The sequence below is a fragment of the Dermochelys coriacea genome, chromosome 15, assembly GCF_009764565.3.
Source record: "Dermochelys coriacea isolate rDerCor1 chromosome 15, rDerCor1.pri.v4, whole genome shotgun sequence".
NCBI lineage: Eukaryota > Metazoa > Chordata > Testudines > Dermochelyidae > Dermochelys > Dermochelys coriacea.
Window position 1 is genome coordinate 9642058 of NC_050082.1, and position 22460 is coordinate 9664517.

Consider the following 22460-nt stretch of genomic DNA (forward strand, 5'->3'; position numbering starts at 1 on the left):
CTCAACTGTTTCCTAGTTCACTTGAAACTCTGTTTAAAGTTGACTAAATACCAGAATGAGTCTGTAGCATTCTTACTCTGAAAGGCAGATATTCTTTTTCAAAAAAATTTCAGTTCAGCACAGATTACATCCATTTCTAATGGGATGGATTAATGCATATCCAAAACATCTTATTTTTAAATATAAAATGAGGGAAGATGTGGCGGAAGCATTTATAATTTTGACATCAGCAATGGGGTGATGTCTAGAAAACATTAACCAAGAGTGGAAATACTTTCATTGGTCAGACACTACAAAACACAGTGAATAGATGAGCTGGGGAGTGTTGCATAAAACTAAACCCTTTGGCATGTTGCCTAACAACCACATCAATGAAACAAACAAAACACAAGAGCAAACAGGAATCTGAGATGCAAAAATAGAGATGTCATTTACAAGTGTGAGAAAAATTTTCTAACAACTTGTGATGACCCATTTGAAATACTGTGTGTCTTTCAGGTCACCTTATCATGAAAAGATTTGATAAGGAAGAGGGCTACCAGAATAATACAAAAAAAGAAAAGCAGTACTTGTGGCACCTTAGAGACTAACAAATTTATTAGAGCATAAGCTTTCGTGAGCTACAGCTCACTTCATCGGAAATGCATCCGATGAAGTGAGCTGTAGCTCACGAAAGCTTATGCTCTAATAAATTTGTTAGTCTCTAAGGTGCCACAAGTACTGCTTTTCTTTTTGCGAATACAGACTAACACAGCTGCTACTCTGAAACCAGAATAATACAGTCATTCAGGGAGCCAACATGAACTCCTAGCAGAGTTACACCAGGGATTAATTTGTCCCAAGGATTTTAATTATTAAAAAAGTAACAAAATTAGATCAGTGTCCCTTGGAGACAAGGATCTTCATGAGGTATAATAATAAGCTGAGGGAAACAGACTGGATAAACAAAACAAGGCTATTTAAGCTTTTTTTCAAGTACAGAAACAGTAGGGTTGTGGCTCTTTTCTACGTACCTTTATGATCCCCAGCATCCCAGCATCTGAATTCTTCAGAAATGATAATGAATTTATTTTGCAAAATCCCTGAGCTGTTTAAGTGTAACGGGACGTGTGGTTTATTCCAGTTTTACAGATGGGGAGCAGAGGCACAGAGTACTCCTTTTCTTTTTGTGAATACAGACTAACACGGCTGCTACTCTGAAACCCCTGAAAGGCTCCCATTAACTTCAGTGGGCTTTGGATCAGGGATCTGCCTGGGGTCACACAGGAAGTCTGTGTCAGAGCTGGGAATTGATCCCATGTATCCTGAGTTTGTCTTGTGTCTTGAGCAAAACACTACCTTTTCTCTCTTTTTACATCCTTCATGTACTATTTCCCTACTCCTGCACTCACAACCCGAAGGTCATGGCATGGTAACTACTGCAACAGCTCTACACTAGCCAACTATTCCCCTTAGCAAGGAGAATTCACAACTGGCCAATTTAGGGTGCTTTGCATCATTAGACTGGTGTAGTATACCCGTAATGGATCAGAGCATCTGGCCCTGTATCTCAGAATTTCTCTTATTTCTGTTTTGTTTCTGTGTTTTTTTTAAAAGACTAAAGCATTTTTTTAATATTATTTTGAGCACAATCTTAATTCTACATTACTCATTCTTAATGAAGCTTTTTGCCTTGGATTCTGTGTTAAATTGCGAATTCTCCTTCAGTCCTTATTCCTCTGTTTCACATTTCCTTGTTCTAATGGAGGAGAAAGGGGGAAAGGGCCAGTACAAAGCAGTTGCTGTTAAAAAGTAAAATAAAATAAAAGCTCTGAGTACCGCACTGGAACTCAGCTTGACTACTGCCTATAAAAAACAACATTCAGAATTCAGTCCAGTAGGCAGCCAAAACATGAAGCTTTGGCACCTCAGCATCAAAGGTTTCATGAGATCTGATTAGATTTATTGATATGATTAAGAGTTATCTTTACTAGGTTGATGGTAGGCCGGCAACAAATGCAGTAAGTCAGTCATATGGCTAATGGGCACTCTGTGATGGAGGCAGCTCAGATTCATTTCAAACACATTAACATTTTGCAACTATAACTGTAAAGCAGTAATAAAACTCCCAACTCCTGCATTACCTTAGAAGGCAAAGGAATGCAAGCAGTGAGCCAATTCACATACCTTGGCAGTAACATGCAAGCCAATGGGGATAGCCAGAAGGCAATAATATCACAAATTGGCAAGGCAACAGCTGCATTCACCAGCTAAAACAAGATGATCATTGAAAAGCTACCACTCAAAACCAAACTATGAATCATCAACTCAAATGTTATTTCCACCTTAACATATAGATGTGAAAGCTGGAAATCCACCAAAGATGTAGACTGGTGACTAAATGCCTTCAAAAGCAAATACCTCAGGAAAATACTAGGTGTTCAATGGAAAGAATTTATAACAAATGCTGAGATTTGTCAGAATGTTCAACAACTCTTTATCTCCAGAATTATCCAGAAAAGAAAATGAAAATATTTGGGACATGTTTTAAAAAGGAAGTCCTATGGCAGGGATGCAGGCACTGGTTAGCTGCAGGAACACACAAAAGGAGGCGACTGATAGAATCCCTCTGTCAAAGAGTACTTAGAGACCGGAAACGGATGGAACTTAACAACATAGAGTGAAAGGTAGGTAGAGTAACATAGAGTAGGGTGAAGGATGGCCAAGGATAGACGGAGAAGGTAGATCTTCATTTGTGCCCTAAGCAACATTTGATGGGCACGGGAAGGATTCAGATTCAGTTTTGCAAAACAGAGCTGGATCCAATCAGGTGGCATCTAGCTCCACCTGCTGTAGCTTCTCTGCAGTTCATTTATCTCCACAACTGCTAGGTACGTACATCCTGATCTCAGCAAAAATTACTGACCTTAATCATCCGCATCAGAAATGTTTTTGGATGTTTTCCCATTCAATCTTGCTTTGGGTCATGTTTCCATAGATAATTTATTTTGATATTTATAAAAATACCAGTGCTTCATACATATGGAATTTGTGTGATATTATGTCATAGCAATCCAGTAATATTGAAAATGGGAAATGATCACTGGAACTGTCCTTTAAATATTTAAAAAGGAGATGGGATTTTTTCCTCATAGCATATTTATTCAGAGAAATACAATAAAAAAAATAAACCTTTTGTGAATCCTGCACATAATATGTCATATTTGTCTATGTGGATCATTTCAATAATATTATGTTGGGAGTTTAACAGATGAGACATTTCCGTACAGTTTTCTTCACTTTTTCCTATTTCAGACACTGCAAATAAAAAAGACAGAACTCTGTTATTATATGATGGTGTTGTAACTACACATGTACTACTTCAAGGCTAGATTCTGCCCTGGGCTAACATTATCTTGCAGGGGAGTAGGGTGTAAAGACAACCCCCTCATGTATTCTGTTTTAGGGCTGCCTGAATCACATCTCCAGTGCTTAGGGGAGTGCAAGGGCTGTGTCCCAGCTACTCCCCACGAAGAGCGACTGGGAAGAAAGCAGGAGCAGATTTACCATGAAACAAACTGTGCGGTGGCCCAGAGCCCCTAATGATGGGGGCCCCACAAAATTAAGGACAAATATCTGACAACCTGGCCCCAAGTCCCAGCCAGCAGTGCAGCAGGGCTCAGGCAAGCAGGCTACCTGCGTGCCGTGGCCAGTGGCCCACGCCACTCCTGGAAGCGGCTGGCTGCTGGCACGTCTGTGCGCACCCCTGATGGGGGAAGGGAGAGGTGCTCTGCACACTGCTCCTGCCCCGGGCAGTGCATGGAGACCCGCTGCCCCTCTCCCCACAAGGGGCGCACAGACACATGCTAGCAGCAGGGCTAAGGTGGCTCCCTGCCCACTCTGCCTTCTTCCCTCTGCACTGCTTCACTCCCAGAAGTGGCTTTTGGCCCCTGGATGGGTGTGTGTCTCTGTGTGTGTGTGTGTCTCCATGTGCTGCCCCTTCCCCGATCACCAACTCCACAGCTCCCATTGGCCAGAAACTGTGGCCAACAGGAGCTGTGAGGGCATTGCCTGGGGGCAGCAGCGTGCAGAGTCCCCCTGCCACCTAGGAGCTGCTGCCGGTGGGGTCGCTTTGGGAGCTGCACCACCTGAGGTAAGCACCACGCCCCTACCCTGCCTCCTGCACCCCAACCCCCTGCCCTAGCCCAGAGCCCACTCCCAGCACCCAAAATTCCTCCCAGAGCATGCCTCCTGCACCCCCTCCTACACCCCAATCCCCTGCCCCAATCAAGGTACCTCACTTTATTTTAATATACTTCCCATTACTTATAGGAGGAGGGTGATGAAAAAAAGAATGAAAAACGGGGGGAAGATCAGAAAGAATGTTCTTTTTTTTGGCTGGGTCCCAAGGGTGAGGCCCCAAAAGTGAAGCTGCACACAGGGCCCCACTAACTCTAAATCCGCCACTGGCAGAAAGTAGCTGGAGGCATGTCTCTGCCCTTCCTTTGCCTCTCACTAGCCAATAGAGCTGCCGTACACAGGAGCAGAGGTATATTGTATATTGGAAAGGATGGTCACAAATTTCTTCTCAACTAGTGCAACTGGGAATTCAAGGGAGGAGTCGAGCCTGACTGAGAACATTGCCTCCTGGTGCACTTGCTGGGGTAGTGTAGCTTTGCACTGACTCTTACTACATGGTGAAGTGTCCTGTATTGCCGCTCATGAATATAAACAACTGATGCAATCTTAGGGCTAGATTCTGTCACCCTTACTCACATTTAGCTTTATCTTATTCCACAAGCTATCCCACTGATTTTAGTTGTATTACTTACAGAGTAAGGATACTACTCAGCATAATAAATGAGGCAGAATCTGGCCCTTGGTGTACTGGCTGAGAAAGACATACTGGCAGGAGCAGGATAGGCAAATAACTCCACTGATGCTGGAGATGCTGGGAAGAGAAGAGCACCTCCACGAAGGAGCAAGGGTGAAGAAAAACCAGAAAGAAAAATCAGGAGTGGAGGGAAAGCAGAGTGGAGGATGCCTAAAACTGCTTGAAATTTCTTTGAATGGACAATTTTGACCCTACTCTGAAAACAGCACCTGGATGCATGCAAGGGGTATTCACCAAAACATCCAAGTCCATTGCCTTCCTGAGTTTAATCTATATTCTTATGAACAACAAACAAACTGAAATTCTATCTGAGCTGGCAGGTTCTATGTTGTTTTTCCCTGCAGCCGCCTTGTTTCATTCTCCTCGCCCCTCTCTTCACATGGAGAGACCATGATGATAGATCCTCACTTCTGGGTCCATATTCCAAGGCAGAATCTTCCCAAGCTCAAAGTTCTAAACTGGTGGTTCGAGCAGCAGACCTGTCCTGCCAACCCCTGCAGTGAATGTCAGTGCCTACTAGTGCTCCTTTCTGACAGTGGGACAGCTTGTGCAGTGAAGGGGCTTTCCGGGACCACTGAGTCCGGCTTCTAGGTATAGAGCTACCTTTCGCTACCTCAACATTTCATCTATCTTCATCTTATCTGCTATCTTATATCTTTTCCTCAAAATATCGTATCTCAACTGCTCGTGCTTTGACCCTAGTGTCTTACTTCCATTTTTTATAAAATTGTTTTCATTTGGCCCCACTGGCAGTCAGTCATCAGTCAAAAAGAAAAGGAGGACTTGTGGCACCTTAGAGATTAACAAATTTATTTGAGCATAAGCTTTCGTGAGCTATAGCTCACTTCATCGGATGCATTTAGTGAAAAATACAGTGGGGAGATTTATATACACAGAGAACATGAAACAATGGGTGTTACCATACACACTGTAATGAGAGTGATCAGGTAAGGTGAGCTATTACCAGCAGGAGAGCGGGGGAACCTTTTGTAGTGACAATCAAGGTGGGCCATTTCCAGCAGTTGACAAGAACATGTGAGGAACAGTGTGTGGGGGGGAAAATAAACATGGGGAAATAGTTTTACTTTGTGTAATGACACATCCACTCCCAGTCTTTATTAAAGCCTAAATTAATTGTATCCCGTTTGCAAATTAATTCCAATTCAGCAGTCTCTCCTTGGAGTCTGTTTTTGAAGTTTTTTGTTGAAGAATTGCCACTTTTAGGTCTGTAATCAAGTGACCAAAGAGATTGAAGTGTTCTCCAACTGGTTTTTGAATGTTATAATTCTTGATGTCTGATTTGTGTCCATTTATTCTTTTACGTAGAAACTGTCCAGTTTGGCCAATGTACATGGCAGAGGGGCATTGCTAGCACATGATGGCATATATCACATGGGTAGATGTGCAGGTGAACGAGCCTCTGATAGTGTGGCTGATGTGATTAGGCCCTATGATGGTGTCCCCTGAATAGATATGTGGACAAAGTTGGCAATGGGCTTTGTTGCAAGGATAGGTTCCTGCGTTAGTGGTTCTGTTGTGTGGTGAGTATTTGCTTCAGGTGCGGGGGCTGTCTGTAAGGCTGTCTGGCCTGTCTCCCAAGATCTGCGAGAGTGATGGGTCATCCTTCAGGATAGGTTGTAGATCCTTGATGATGCGTTGGAGAGGTTTTAGTTGGGGGCTGAAGGTGATGGCTAGTGGCCTTCTGTTATTTTCTTTGTTGGGCCTGTCCTGTAGTAGGTAACTTCTGGGTACTCTTCTGGCTCTGTCAATCTGTTTCTTCACTTCAGCAGGTGGGTACTGTAGTTGTAAGAACACTTGATAGAGCTCTTGTAGGTGTTTGTCTCTGTCTGAGGGTTTGGAGCAAATGTGGTTGTATCATAGAGCTTGGCTGTAGACAATGGATCATGTGGTGTGGTCTGGATGAAAGCTGGAGGCACAGCGGTCAGTAGGTTTCCGGTATAGGGTGGTGTTTATGTCACCATCGCTTATTTGCACCGTAGTGTCCAGGAAGTGGATCTCTTGCATGGACTGGTCCATGCTGAGGTTGATGGTGGGATGGATCAGTCAACACAGTGGAACATCGATCCTGACAACTTTCCAGTGTCTGAGGATTTTGTTATAGCTAAAGTTGTGTGTTGGTTGGGTTTGTTTTTTTTTACACCCTCCATTCCTTAACACACTATCCTGGTGGTGCTCAACACTTACTGCTCATTGAGCACTTCACCCAAAGCACTGAGTCTGGTATGCATCAAGCAGACCTCTTCACCTTCAGTATACAGTCAGCTCTGCCCTAACCTTCTGGATGCAACTAACCAAAGCTTCTGGCTAGCCTGCTTTGATTAAATTAGTCAATAAACCAGCTCTTTAGTCCAAGAATACTGCATGAAAAATTAATCATTTTGCTGTCCTCTCAACCTGATCACTATGCATAGTTCAGAGTTGTGTAATCTTTTCTCTTTTATTAAGACATTTAAAATAGTTTTGTTTTTTGTACCTGTGGGAATATATTTTCCTCCTATTTGAAAGAAACTGGTGCTTGGAGGACTGAGGAAGTGCCTGTGTTCCACCTCAGGGGCTTGCATGTATCTGAGCCTTGGTTGTATGCTGAATGGTGATCTGTGACAATGTATAACTTCAGAAAACAGCAAATACAGCTAATTAATTTCCTATTTATTCGAAGTTTTGGAAGTTGGATTTTCCTTTTAGGTTAGACACAGTGACCCATCTAAACAATTTCCCAAGAGAAATGTTGTTGTTTAAAGCACTTTGAGCACTCAAGCAACTTAATTTAAAATCTATACATGCATTTTGCACAATGGTGTGTTTGTATATGCCTCAAATGTAAATGCATTTTTGTGCGCCAAAATTACACAGGTTTGTATGCCTTTCTTCATATGAAAATTAGCTGTCATTTATGACTAAATATGCACAGATAGATTAGCACAAGAAAATTGATTTGTGCAACTAATTTTGAAGATCTTGTTCTTATATTACACCAATACATAGCAGTACAAAATAATTATGTTTGACTTATTTTTTAGGAACCAATAAAAGAGGAGGCATCTGCTGTTCAGGAAGAAGTACTAAAGAAAGTGGATGCAGTGACTATTGCAAAGATTTCCCTTAGACCAAAGGTGAGTTTAAATTGCTCACTAAGGTCCTCATTCAGCAAAGTACTTAAGCACATGCATAATTTTAGACAATAAGACTTACCTGCATGCTGAAAGTTACCTACTTAAGTACCTTGCTGAATCGAGACCTAAATCCTTACTGCACGTCATGATAGTACATCATTACTTTCAACTTCATTGAATCCTTTTCTCAAAAAGCAATAAGAAATCCTGCTTTTTCTCTGGCTGATAAACATTCTAAACTTTATGGGCCAATTCTTCTTACCCAGGTAAATCTACCATTGAAGTCAGCAGAAAGTTTGCCTAGGGGGAAGGACTGCAAGATCAAGTCCTAATTTGGTAACACTGTTGCTGTTAATGTCCATGCTTAATAATGCTAATCTCTTCCACTCTGTTCATTTGAATTTACATGTTTTAAAAGGCCTGGATTTTAACCTATATTTACACTTAATGTAGAAATGGTTAGCAGATTATTATAGTTTTCATTTCAAAAAGTTATTTATATTTTATTGATTTTTAGGGCATCTGCCAGCATAACACACACTTAGATCTATAGGACCAGCTGATATATATTGGTATTATTTCACTGAGGTCAATAGAGCCATCCCAGCCTGCACTTGGAGTGACCTAACAGCATCATTTTTAAATATTGAATGGTTTGGAGATATTTTACTCAAATGCCTCTTTCTGCTAAGCACAGAACAATTACTGTGGCAAGTCTACTGCTGTAATTCATCCAAGATCACCCAAGCATATGTTCTGGTTGATGTGTAATATAACAATGCAGAACTACATTACAGTCTGTGGCTATCTACACTGAAGCAATTCCTACAGCATAAATTTAAAGAAAAAAATAGAAAGCTGGTTACCACATTGGCTTACCACATTAGCCACATTGGCTATTCTAAAGTACATTTCCCTCTCACATTTGTATTTAACAATTTGCCTGGGTTGCCTTTCACAGTCTAGCAACAAGATTCTGATTGATTGATTGATTGATTTATTGCAGTGTTCTCTCACCTTTTGTTTATTGTAAATCTGCTAGATCTCCCTTCTGTTTAGCACAAAACTGAATGTTGGAAGGTTGGTTTATCCTGATTTTTTTTAATAAATGTGTAAACACATTAGAGAGTAAACAAAAGGTAGAGTCCTGCATTTGAAAGTATATGAAAACTGTGACTACGATGCTAATAACATTTTTAAAAGAACCTAGGACCTACTGTGCAACCTTAAGTTTAGCTGCGTCCACTTTCTCCACTTTAATGAACTATTTTCATTAACATCCAGTTTCTTTTCCTCAAATTATTTTCAGTCTATTACACAAGAACGTTTGAAGAAGCCTGCACCATTTAAACAAATAGAAAAGGATCTGAAGTCTCTGAATAAAGATCTTACCCACACAAGGTAAGAATCTAGAATACACAGAAATTGACTTTTTAAGGCCATGGGTAGAAAAGAGAGATTCCTTGGGCTGCAATAGCCGCACTCTGGTTATGGGCAAACTAGGCAACGATACCTACCAACAGTTCAGAAATGGAGTTTTACTCTATCTCTGGCATTTATGCTTATTCAAAATTATGTCATCTCTGCATGAAGAAATGGTGATAGTTTGGGTGGGTCTATGTTACAGAGCTCTCACAAAGCACCACTACAGCATTATTATAATATCGTTTATTAAGAAGCTTGGCACCCTCTCTTCAGTCTTTGCACAAATCAATAATGTAGTGAGATCAATAATCAAAGCAGTCAAAAAAGTGAACAAAATGTTAGAGTATAAAAAGAATGGGATCAAAAATAATAGTGTAAATATTGTAATGCTACTGTAGAAAGGGATGTATGCACTCACTTGGAATACTGTGCTTAGTTCTGGTCTCAAAACAGACATGGAAGAAAGAGAAGTGTGTTTACAGCCCTGACTGAGTCCTCCCGAGGGGATAGTCACCAGGCTGTTATAACTGGGCCCAGCTTCTGGATCCCATGTACTTTCAAGCCAGCTGGGTCTGGGCAACAACCAGTCACTGGTTCTACCTCTGGGCCTGCAGGGTGTGAACTCCCTCTCTGGCTCCTTCCCTGAGATGTGAGATACTGCAATCAGAGTCAGGGCTGAAGATCGACTCCTTTAATGTTTTGTAATGAGCACATCACACATTAGATAGGAGTGGGACTTTCAGTGAACTTTATGCTCTGAAATCCTTTAGGTGCTTTTGAAAATCTCTCCCCCCCCTTAGTTTTAACAATAGCAATATAATTAGCAATATAAGAGATTTAAAACTTGCTTTAAGTATAAAATTCAACATAACCTTAACTATTGAGCTGCAAAGGTTCTGGGTTAGGGTTGCCAGGTGTCTGGTTTTCAACCAGAATGTGCGATTGAAAAGGAACCCTGGCGGCTCCGGTCAGCACTACTGACTGGACTGTTAAAAGTCCGGTCAGCAGCACAGCGGGGCCATGGCAAGTTACTTACCTGCCATGGCTCCGTGCGGCTCCCAGAAGAAGCGACATGTCCCCCCTCTGATTCCTAGGCATAGGGGCAGCCAGGGGTCTCCATGCACTGTCCGCGCCCCAAGCGCCAGCTCCGCTGCTCCCATTGGCCAGAAACTGTGGCCAATAGGAGCTGTGGGGTTGGCGCCTGCAGATGGGACAGCTTGCAGAGCTGCCAAGCAGCGCCTCCGTGTAGGAGCTGGGGGTGGGAGGGACATGCCACTGCTTCCAGGAGCTGCTTGGGTAAGCGCCACCTAGAGCCTGCACCCCATCCCACACTCCAACCCCCTGCCCCAGCCCTGATCCCCCTCCCACCCACCAAACCCCTCCATCCCAGCCTGGAGCACCCTCCTGAACCCCAAACCTCTCATCCCCAGCCCCACCCCAGAGCCTGCAGCCCCAGCCAAAGCCCTCACCCCAACCCCCTGCCCCAGCCCAGAGCGCCTCGTGCTCTCCAAACTCCTCAGCCCCAGCATGGAGCCCCTTCCTGCACCCCAAATCCCTCATCCCCAGAGCCTGCACCCCTAGCTGGAGTCCTTACCCCCTCCCACATCCCAACCCACTGCTTTAGTCCAGAGCCCCCTCCCACACCCTGAACTCCTCATTTCTGGCCCCACTCCAGAGGGGTCAGGGCAAGGGTGTTCAATTTTGTACGAGTAGAAAGTTGGCAACCCTACTCTAGGTTAGTGTGATGGGGAACACTCGCGTCTCATGAGTACCTCCTGTTGGTTGGGTGTGAACCTGAACACGCTCTCACCACCCTTGGTGGCTGTTAACATTGTCAAATGGGTTTTCAGTGGCTCAACCCTCCAGCCAATGTGTGAATGAACAAACCCCTTGCAGGGTAAAAGATCAACAGGGCCTGTCCCTCCGCCCATGTTAAAATCTGTAGCTCTGTCTCTGGGCTCAGTCCTCAGCATCTTCTGGGCTTGCTTTAAGTCTGTCCCTGCCCTATTATAGAGTTGTACCACAGGTCTTTCTCCATGGAGACTCTTCGCTTTTAGCTGTTCTTTGGTGTCCCAGCTCTCTAGCCAGGTCACTTCTTAACTTCAGTCCCCTTACCAGGGGAGAGTAACAAAGTTTAACAAATGGTTGACCCTCTTCAGGGTCTTCAGCCCCATCCCTGGGCCTGTTTAATGGCCCAGCCCATTTCTTGGGCTTCTAAAAAAAACATGTGCCTTCTCAGAGCTTTGGCTACTTCCCCAGCAGCCGGTGGGTGGGATCCTGGCTCACCCACTACTCTGAGTCCCAACCCAGGGGCCCTACAAATAGCAATCATGTGCTATTTGAATAACCCATCTTCTGGTTTTTCCTTGAGCTCCAGAAGGTGCACCCTTCCTTACTCCTCTGTTCCCAGTCAGGAGCTGACCGGCTTATCCCATGCAGCTCCTTTTATCTGAGCTTGCTATGTTCTGATTGGCTGCTTCCCTGCAGCCTTTCTAGGCGGCCTGGATGATTCACCTTCACCGCTCCTTTTCTGGAGCGAGGTGTGGTAGGACCACAAGGCCTCCAGCAGAGGGACTCAAATGGACCAGTAGATCATCTGACCTTGTCTGTGTCAAAGATCACCAACGCCACCCTGCACCCGCCCACTAAACCCAGCAACCAAATTAGACCAAGGTATTGGAGCCTTAGTGTGAAGGAGCCTTATTGGAAATGAATATCCGGCCAACTGACTCTCCACTCTGCTTCACTTGTTTTACACTTGTGCCGCTCTATTGACTACAATGCCATTAAACTGGCACAATACGAATGCAATGTAAATGAGAGAGTCAGGCCCAAAGTTTCTTTTAATTCCTTGTAACTGAGTGGCCTAATCCCTGTTTTCATGATCAATTTAGTGAAATGTTAAAAAGAATAACATCTAACTAAATCTTTCATCTGCTGTTCTGCCAGATGTTCCTTTGCACTGAACTGCTTAGAGACCATTCACTAAATTTGCTCAGTAATAGCTTAGCTAGATATTAAATTGCATTCATGTAGCTCTACAGTCTTCTGAAATATATCCTTAGAACCTTTTAGCATTCTTTAATTTGAATGTCAAACTAAGAAAAAGTAAACATTTTTTACAATTAAAACGGCAAGCATTTGTACACAAAAATGTTTTTTAGTCCTGGCAAGGTTTAGCTACAGCCTGCTGCAAATAAATGCTGACAAATTACCACTGTCAACCCCAGTAGAATACAGATTACACAAGTGTTTACAACAAGGGCTGTAGACTTTGAAAAGCATTCTCTAGACACAATAGCTGAATTAAAGCAGGCAGCAATAAAGAAGATGGACACTGGTACAAGAAGCGGATAATTTCTTTGGTTAAACCTAGGCAAATGTGTGTTCTCTGAATGGCTGAAACATTTTATCAGCATAAAATATGTTAAAAGCAAAAAATTACATTCTTGAAACATTATGCTGAAATTGTAATTGCACAAAAGTCAAGTTTCCCACAGAAAGCTTTACTCTCCTATTTGCACATACACACTGCAATTAATTAGAATGCTACATTTCACAAAAGCATGATGGTTTTACATAATCCTAAATTTTATCCCAGAATTCCTTACTAGTTATGGAAGATAATATCAAACTTCTTACATTCTCCCTCCCTTCTCCAAACTCCTTCCCTGATTATTTTGCTTATTCAAATCCTAGTGAAATTTTATCTCCTAAACTAGGTAAAATACATAATAAATACTTCATAATACAAAACAAAATAAATATTATGTTATCTAGGCTGACTAGACCACTTCAGAATAAGGCATAACTTACTTTTGCCAAAAATGCATTGTTAGCTACTATTCAAGAGAACCGCACTAGATTGGTTGTCTGTATGCATTGTTCATTGCTAATCTTCAGTAGGATTGTCACTTTGAGGTCAAATTAAAGTTCTTTTGATGATAAACCACCTCCGTTCAATATTGCTTCTTGAAGTTTGTGATGTAGCTACATGGAATTCACTTCATGTTGTCCTGTATCGCTTACTTTTGGACATGTCTGCAGCACAAAATCCACCATAACAGTTGTCACAAAAGGAATCATTATTAATCTCTGCAGAGAGGCCTATGACTGATTTGGCATGGAGAGTGAAGTCCCCTCATTTCCTTAAAGGTGATACCTTTAGAATTGGGATGAGACATATTGTACGGGCAGTGCTGGAAGTGCATAATCCCTTTCCTATATTGTTATCTATTTTATGGATAGGATTGGAGTTTCATTTACGAGGGCTGGCAATTTTACACTTTTCTCAAATCCTAAAATGAATCTGTGTATGTTAGGGCTGAAGGAACAGTTCTCTGAATCATTCAGAGAAAATCTGAACCAATTACATTAAAAATTGTACATTAAAAATATGGGGTTTATACACCCACACACCCGAGAAGTAAGCAGCAGGAGCTAACGCACATACAAAGCAGAAGGAACTCCCCGAGCTGGATCTGATTACAGCAATTATAATAGCTGTTTTCTTAACAGTGAGGGATGGCTGAGGAGAAAATGTTCTGTTGGGGAAGACTTGGAGGGGGAGTCTCTGACCCGAGTAACCAGATGACCCACCACAGGCTTGAAGCAAGCTGGCCCAGTGATTGTATTGCTATTTAAGATTGTATGCAGTTTTGTTGTAGCCATGTTGGTCCTAGGATATTAGAGAGACAAGGTGAGTAAAGGAATATCTCTTTTTTTGGACCAACTTTTGTTGGTAAGAGAGAGAAGCTTTCTGAGAAGAAGACTGTTGTGTAAGCTTGGAAACTTGTCTCTCTCACAAACAGAAGTTGGTCCAATAAAATATATTACTTACCCACTTTGTTTATTAAAATTGGGCTGTCCTAAATCATTTATTACAAGTGTTATTTTTTTACTAGATTTAAGTAGACTGAAGAGAGCCTGACTTAGTCTATCAGCTGATACTTCCAACAGGAGTTTTAGAAACTGCACTGCACACGCCTAGAAATATTTAAGTTCAGAGAAGCTTTTCTTGTAGACGTACTGTTAATAAAGTTCAGAACGTTCTCTCACATTTAATGGGTATTGTAATAGCAATCTTGTGCATCCGTAATTTCTGAGAGGTTTCAAGTGAACTTTGTACTTGTGAAAGTACTAGAATGTCAGTCTGGAGAGGGTTCTCTTTACCGTATTATACAGATCTAGTATAGCAAAAGCAGTGACTGGCAGGCTTCCATCAACAACCCTGTTATTGTGCTACAAACCTGACCTGGAGAAACTAACTCTGAGGTATTTCAGGGACAGTAAAAACCCCAAAAGCCAAACTTAAATGCTTGCTTTTTACATCCACCAAGGATCTCCAGATAAAAATGCAAATGTACGTGATGTGCAGATAGATGTACTTAGTCCAGACTATACAGAGAAATCAAAAACATTTGTCTTTCCAGACATTTTGCTTTTGCTGCATTGCATGCTACAAGTATTATGACAACATTCACACATTAATAATGTTATATGATCTAATGGTGAGGGCAAAGGGATGTGAATCAAGAGGATGCTGATTCTAAGTATTGGCTGAGCCTCTCACTCTTTGTAAAACATTGTGCAAATCACTTGACCTTTTTGCATCTGTCAAGAAAGCTGTAAATTGGGACTGGAAATAAGATGATGCATCTGAACTCAGCTCTCCTGTATAAATATATATTTTTAAATTGGCATGGATGGCACCACGTATACGATATGTCTGTTGCGACTGAAGGCCTAGAAGATTTTTCTACTAGAATGGAGTTTTTCCTATCACTTTCATTTAAATTCTTAAGGTTATTTCACTTTAAATCTTTTACCATTAATGTTTTATAGTAGGAACAATCTTTTAAAATCCTCTGTGGATGTATTTAATTAATACTTAGCATTTTTGTAATATTTGTATGTACACAAACATTAACTAATTAATCCTCACAATACCCCTTTGAGGTAGGTAGGCGGGCAAGGATTTTTATCCCCATTAGTGAATTGGGAAACCTTAATCAGGGAGGTGTAGTGAATTGTTAAGGCCAATTCAAAGAGTCATTGTTGGAGCCAAGATTGGAACTCATGTGCCTGGGATTCTAAAACCTTTGCTTGTTCTTCTAGACCACACTGGTATCTCTGTCTGATTAGGGGTTTTTTTTAACTGTCTACTAAATCAAGCTCCTAGAAAAGACATTTTAGATCATCAAATTAATCACTGGAACACAGTGCAGGATTGTTTTCAACAGAAGATTGTGTTTTTGTAGTCTTCTTTTAACTGAAGACATTTCTCAGTTTCCTGCACTATATTATAATAAACAAAATTCTGATTACATCAAATGTTTAATCGTGGGCTTTTCTACAAACATTTGGTTTGCAGCAAGCTATGGTGCAAACCTAGCCTGCACTAGCATGCCATGGTCTAACTGTTTGTGTGCACCCTGCTTATGCACATTAGTAGTCTGCTAATATGCTTTGATCTAATCTTGTTTCTTAAGTTTAATTCACAGTTCCATGCAAAAGTGGCTTTATTTTATACTGAAGTATTTGGAATTGCATATTTCAGTCCAACAAAATTTCATAAATATTGAAACTAGGGCAGGACAATGGGGATAGATAAGGTTAAATCAGGCAAAATAAATAAGTAAATAATTTCACACACTAACCCTTTTTTTTTTAAAGAGAAATTCAGTTTTATCCCAGTCTAGTGAAAACTGTTCAACACACTATGAGAAGCCTGCATAGTCACTGTCATATATGGGGAACTTCACTTAAAATCCAAATTTTCTGGGACCCACAATAGTCTCAATGCATGCGCAATCAATGTTTTTTTTTCAACCAGTGTCATTCAACACAGCACAACCTTTACTAGGTGTTTCCAGTGGAGATCCTGGAAGAACATCCTCACACCCAGCAGGTTCCAAAGGCAACAAAAATTGGGGAGCCCTCATATTTCATAGTTTTAGCAAATGAATTGTGATACATGAAATATAATGGCCATGGAGAAATTTGCCTGTTTGAGAAACAACTGACAAATGGAATTTTAAAAATGGACCTACTTTATCTAATGTTTTCTAAAATCTACAGTAGACAAACAACCAATAACTACAACCATTTTCAGCTGTTATTGAAAATTTATATAACAAACATAACCTCTGATAATCAAGCAATGATGTTGTGTCTGGTTTCAGAGTAGCAGCCGTGTTAGTCTGTATTTGCAAAAAGAAAAGGAGTACTTGTGGCACCTTAGAGACTAACAAATTTATTAGAGCATAAGCTTTCGTGAGCTACAGCTCACTTCATCAGATGCATTTCCGATGTTGTGTCTGTTAACTGAATGATTTTATGCTATGCTTTCTACTGTATATGTTGTAAGTGATGAAATATCTTGATCCCTGTTATTTGCATTTTTAATACAAAAATGTGCCAACCACTGTAAGGTCCTTCCCATTTGTCTCGATAATTTGCATGGTGTTATTTAATATAAATCCACTGTGTAAAGAAACAACGATGGCAAAAGAATTAAAGAAAGAAAACTAATAGCCCTAATTAAATAAATATTTGAGATAGGAACCTGCAGAATGGGTTTAATACCCACTTTAGATAACTGCATTGCTATTTGGAGCCAAAGTCATGTGTTGCAATACTTGTATGTAGCAACTGCAGCATGACAGAAAGGAGCTAGATGAGAAAGGAATAAGTAGGGAGGGAAATACAAGAAAGGTGGGGGGAAAGCTTGTGTGTAAGCCATTACGCTAGCTACCTTGCAACTTCAGTTAAAGCAGTGTGACAAGCAGAGTAGCAAATGATTAAGTAATGTGGTGAGGAATACAAATGCTATTCAGTGATTTGTGTGTGCTGTCTTCCCTCCTCATGATAAAAGAGGAATATTTGGTAGTTGTCTTAATTAAGCATTAATTGATATATCTTGGCATATTTGCAGAGGATCATGGCTGTAGTCTTACAGCTTGTTTGCTTTAAAGGGAATAAGAGAAGAAACCAAGAGTAAGTTATCAGTAGTAGTGGTCATAGTGACATAGCACATTAGTATGAATTTTAAAACTCTCTCAGAAATGTTTGAAGAGCCATTACTGGATTGGATTTAACCACATTCACCAAAGCTTTAATATTCTAGTTAAGGCATCAAGACATAGTCAAAATAATGTCTAGCCCTGTAATTTTCACCTCACACACGCTGCCTTACAAAAACACTCTCTCTCTCTCTCTCATGCACAGAAATATAGTATTTTCTGTAATCACCATCCTGGCACAAGGTAGGACCACGATAGGGAAGAGAGGTTGCTCATACTAGACTCCAGCGACAAGTATCAGTCACTAATGCTTCCTCTCACCCTATCACAGATGCACTTAAAGTATTATTAAGGCTCCCTGATAATTGCTGTAATTAGGATTTTCCAAATGATTGGTTATGCCAAGTCGTTTTAAAGGGAATTTGGTCAGTTCTAAAACATCACATTTCCCAGAGCCTCATGTCAAAATGCAACAAGAAGCTTGCTTATCTTTATGAAGGAAGAAACAGACAAACCAGCTGAGGAGTCTGTAGATGATGATTTGTTCTCTTTATTTTCAGAATCTCAGCTTCTTTCTTTTTAATGTGAACTGAACCTGAATCCCCACAAAGTAGCTCTGACCAACTTGACCAAATATTTCCCAGTGTACGATTCAGTGGACGGAGCACAGTATGGCAGTAGTGACAAAATCATTGTCCTTGAGTGTTCTGATACATTTAGTATTTTGAGCAAAGAATTATGTTTTCATTTCTGCAGTAGTAAATCTTCTACACTATTTTTACTAAGACTAAACAAACTCAAGCTCAGAGACTTAGAAATGACATTCATCTCTGTGTGAGAGAGATCCCTTCTTATTGCTTTTTTCCTATGACATCCATAAATGTGATCCAAAAATAATGTACAGTAATCCACAGTTGGGTGTGAATGTACTATTTGAGAACCAAAGATGTTGAGGTCTTTATAACTAATCATAAATAATCGAAAGATACAAGAACACATACAAAAAAAAAAGTATTCCAAGACTGTCCCTCTAAAGACGTGGCTATAAATCACCCATGCTGCGCAACTCAATCAGAAAGAGTGTGCAAGTTCACTAGAAACACTGTCACACATTTACACAAAATACTTAGAAATGAGTGACTTTATTTAAATGAGCACCACTGAAAATATTTTCTTCGGACAACAGAAAGGGTGGGAGGGCAGCACGATTAGCAGTGATAGAAGCTGGGAACAGAATCTGATAGATTGTATCATAAAGCTATTTTGAGAACACATACAATAGCTGTTAAGGATGCAAAAAAAATATTTGTTTACCTCCACTATCAGTGGTGGTGTTCTGATCAGTGGCCTGCCTTGTTAGTGCTAGCTGTCTTTGCTCAGTGCCTCACACAAGTCTTTCCTGTTGGGAGGAAATGTCATGTTAATTTGTGGAGAGAATGGAGTGGATTTGCACTGAACGGTCAGCTTTCATGAAAGTAGACTCATTTTTGGAGGGTACAAATGGTTTGTCTTCTCTGGTTGGGTTTAGACCCATGAAGCTCACTGAGTTACTAGAGCTGTTGGGACTGCTTTGCAGCAGAACAGAACCGGTAATTGGGGCCTATGCCTTATTCATGTGGTGAAGACCTGTGGACCCTGTGTCTGTGGTTGGTGAAGATGGTCAGTTCCTCCTTTAAAGTGGTTCTCTCAAGGAAGCTCCTGCCGAAAAAATATCCCTTCAAGCTGACAATGTGGTCAACAAGTCCAGTGTCCAATCAGCCAGTTTTTGGTTAAGATTACTAAGAAGATTGTGAGACAACTCTGAGAATATAAAGAGTTCATATCTCCTTGGCAGTCTGGGCAGAGATATTGCACTGATGACTTTGTTAGATAATGGAGCATACCAATTGGAGCTGCTGGGTGCTTTTCAATATAAAATGAGATAGGAACATACCCAGTGTTAGTGCATTTTAAATGAATTGCACTACCAGGCCAAATGATAGTGGTATAGGTCTGTCTCCAGCTGATAAGGCTTTTACGAGTTTTTTGTGACAAACTGGGTTGTTTCCCTTTCCATAGATGCTGTGTGATTAACCCATTCAGCCTTTCAAATAACAAATCTGAGATCTTCATCATTAGCAGACACATAAGTAATCCCAGACACAAATCTGAAGAAGAGCTCTGTGTAGCTCAAATGCTTGTGTCTCTCACCAACAGAAGTTGGTCCAATAAAAGATATTACCTCACCCACCTTGTCCCTCTAATATCCTGAAACTGAAATGGCTACAACAACAGTGCATAAATTCATTTTGATATTTTCAGTTCTGGCCACTAAGGATAGAGGAAAGAAGCTGCCGGTTTTGAATGTAATGGAATATTTTATCATAAGCAAAGATTGTATGGATGACATTGGAAAAGATTTATGCATATGTTAATGATGAAGTATGTAATACATTTGTAGGCTTGATATGGGAGATGATGGAAATGTGAGGTATCTGATCTTTGTGGAAAAAAAAACATTCTCCAAATGAATCTATTAATGTAAATTTTGAAGGGACTGAGGAAGAGGGATTTGGAGGAAATTTTGGAAGGATTGATGGTGACAAAACCGTTATCACCTGCATACAAACTAATATTGTGCTCATCTTTGTTTATTTGTGTACCTTCATTGGCACACAATTTCTTATGTATCGCTAGGCATTCAAAAGATTAATAAAAGGGGAGAGGAAAGAGTGGACAACCCTGCCCAATTCCTCTTTCCAACTGAAAGACCGAGAAAAGAATTCCGTTCGTCAGTACAGATGCAAGAGACAATATTGTAAAAGTCTTCAACCCAATTAAGGAAAATTGAATTAAAATCAAATTTTCCTAATACTGTCATAAGAAATGACCATTCTGCTCTATCAAATTCTTTATCTGTAGTTAGGGAAAAGGCTTGTGAAGCAGTACTTGGTAACTGGGTTTGGTAATTTAGGTGAAGAATTTTTCTTGTGCTATCAGTAGCACGTCTGCCTTTCACAAAATACAATTGATATCTAAACAATTGAGAAAATTGTATTTTTAAGGCAGGTTACTAGACTTTTGGTGATTTACTTTATATTCTATATTCAAAAGCATAATACTTAGGATGGAAATCTCAACAATTATCATAGTCTTTATTACTCTAATTTTGAAGATAAAGATGGTCCTCCTCTCACTCAACATTAGCCCCTTTTGGAAAGTTTAATCAGTGACTTTAAGTAGAATAGGGAATATCTGGTCACATCTTTTATGAAAGTCTGTTGGATGGCCAGCTGATCCTGGTGCTTTGCCAGGGATTAGATTTTGTATAGCTTTTTCAATCTCATGTATCCAAATAGGGTTATCCATTAACCATTTTTCATATGCAGGACAGTGTTAAAGAAAATCCTTCACCAAAGAGAATTTAAACCAGTTATTTCAGCAATGAATTGAATGAGGGTGAAGGTGAAAATTACACTTCCGTTTCACTTACATCCCTCTGATGCCTGTTTGCCTGTTTCTTTATACCACCCTTCTCATTGTAGGTGGCTCATGCACCACCTACTTCTTTGTTTATATGTAGAGCTGGTCAGAAATGTCCATCAAAACAAAATTTAAAAAGAAAAACTAGAAAAAAATCTTAAGAACTTTCATGAATTTTCCCCTATTTTCTGACCAGTTGTAGTTAGAAGTGATCATCTGTTGATCCCTTTTAGAGGTAACTCTCAGTGGGTCCATTAGTTGGAGAGATGTTTCCCTAAATATGAAAAAAGACACTGCTCAGACATGGTGAAAAATCTGTGCCTCTGTATACCTTTGAAGTACCAAATGCAAGTAAGTATGTATATCCATAATCACAGGTTGTACATGTCTTCCGGGATATCCAGGTGTATGAGTAGGTTAGCATGGGCTTGTGGCATGTGGTATCAGAACTAGGTGGGAGAGTAAAATAAGTGGTGTCAGTAAAATAAAGACAAGGGAGAATTGAGGGTGATATATAGAGGATTCCAAGCAGATGAACCAGTGTAAAGCTGACAAAATGTCATCCCATATCAACAACAGCTAGAAATTGACAGCTTTAAGATACAAGCTGAAAAGGGAAGAATCTGTACCACTTTATGAACTATTCAAACTCTCTATTTGAAAAATGCAGATTTATTGTGTTTCCTAGTTTTGAAGAAAATGGTCCCCTGTGAATCTGTTGCACCATGCTGTATTAGTTGAATAAAACTAAGTGTCAAATTGTTGGCAGTTTAATCTTTAACAGTATTCCACTGTCTGTTTTTTATGCTTTAAATTAGAAGCTTGATATTTCTCCTTTAAAATCTTTAAAGATTCCTGAAGGGAGAACTGTAGAAGTCAATCTGCACTTAAAAAGCTCTGCCACTACTAATGCATATTTCATGTCTGAACTGACAGCTATGCTAACAGCAGCACTTCCTATTTCTTTTAGTCCTTGTGGACAAAGAGCAGTTGTTGGCTATTTTTTTAATAGAAAACTGGTTATTTTTGTGATTGAAATGGTGATATGGGCAACTACTAGAAGATCAACTGGAATTTGTTTGGTTGGGTTTTTAGAGGGTTTTTTTGTTATGACCTTTCTTGAGTTTGTACTCTGTGAGTCTATCCCAAACCAACTGTAATGTGTATAGACAGCAAGGACTTCAATATTCAGGGATATTGATATGTTGGCATTCATTAGTGCAAATGCTTACTACAAGATTTAATAGAGGTGGGGGGAGAGTCTCTCTTCTTTCCTTTCCTCACTTCTTAACTTCACTCTATCAGGCAGTGCTAACTGCAAAGGTGGAATGTTTATCTGTCTGTATTAGTTTTCGCTGTAGTTAATACTTCATAATGTCAGTTGCTTGGAAACCAGTGTTCTGTGGCCTCTTGCTGCTTGGCAGAAATCACTCTAATTGGCATGCTTCTAGCACTGTCATTGCTGGCAGTTTTCAGAATTTTTTTTCCAGAAGGAAAAATGTCCTTTTACATGAATGATAGCTCACATTAATTAGACAGCAG

General features: G+C 40.4%; 1 protein-coding gene across 2 annotated transcripts in view; it reads left to right on the plus strand.

Moving 5' to 3' along the window:
* The window catches only part of CCDC60 (coiled-coil domain containing 60), a 120531-nt gene that overhangs the window by 44790 nt on the left and 53281 nt on the right, over positions 1 to 22460 (plus strand). For both annotated transcript variants that reach the window (XM_038373513.2, XM_043498263.1), the window contains exons 2-3: positions 7915 to 8007; positions 9317 to 9408. In XM_038373513.2, coding sequence (XP_038229441.1) covers positions 7915 to 8007; positions 9317 to 9408 — 185 coding nt within the window. The remainder of the gene's footprint in view (positions 1 to 7914; positions 8008 to 9316; positions 9409 to 22460) is intronic.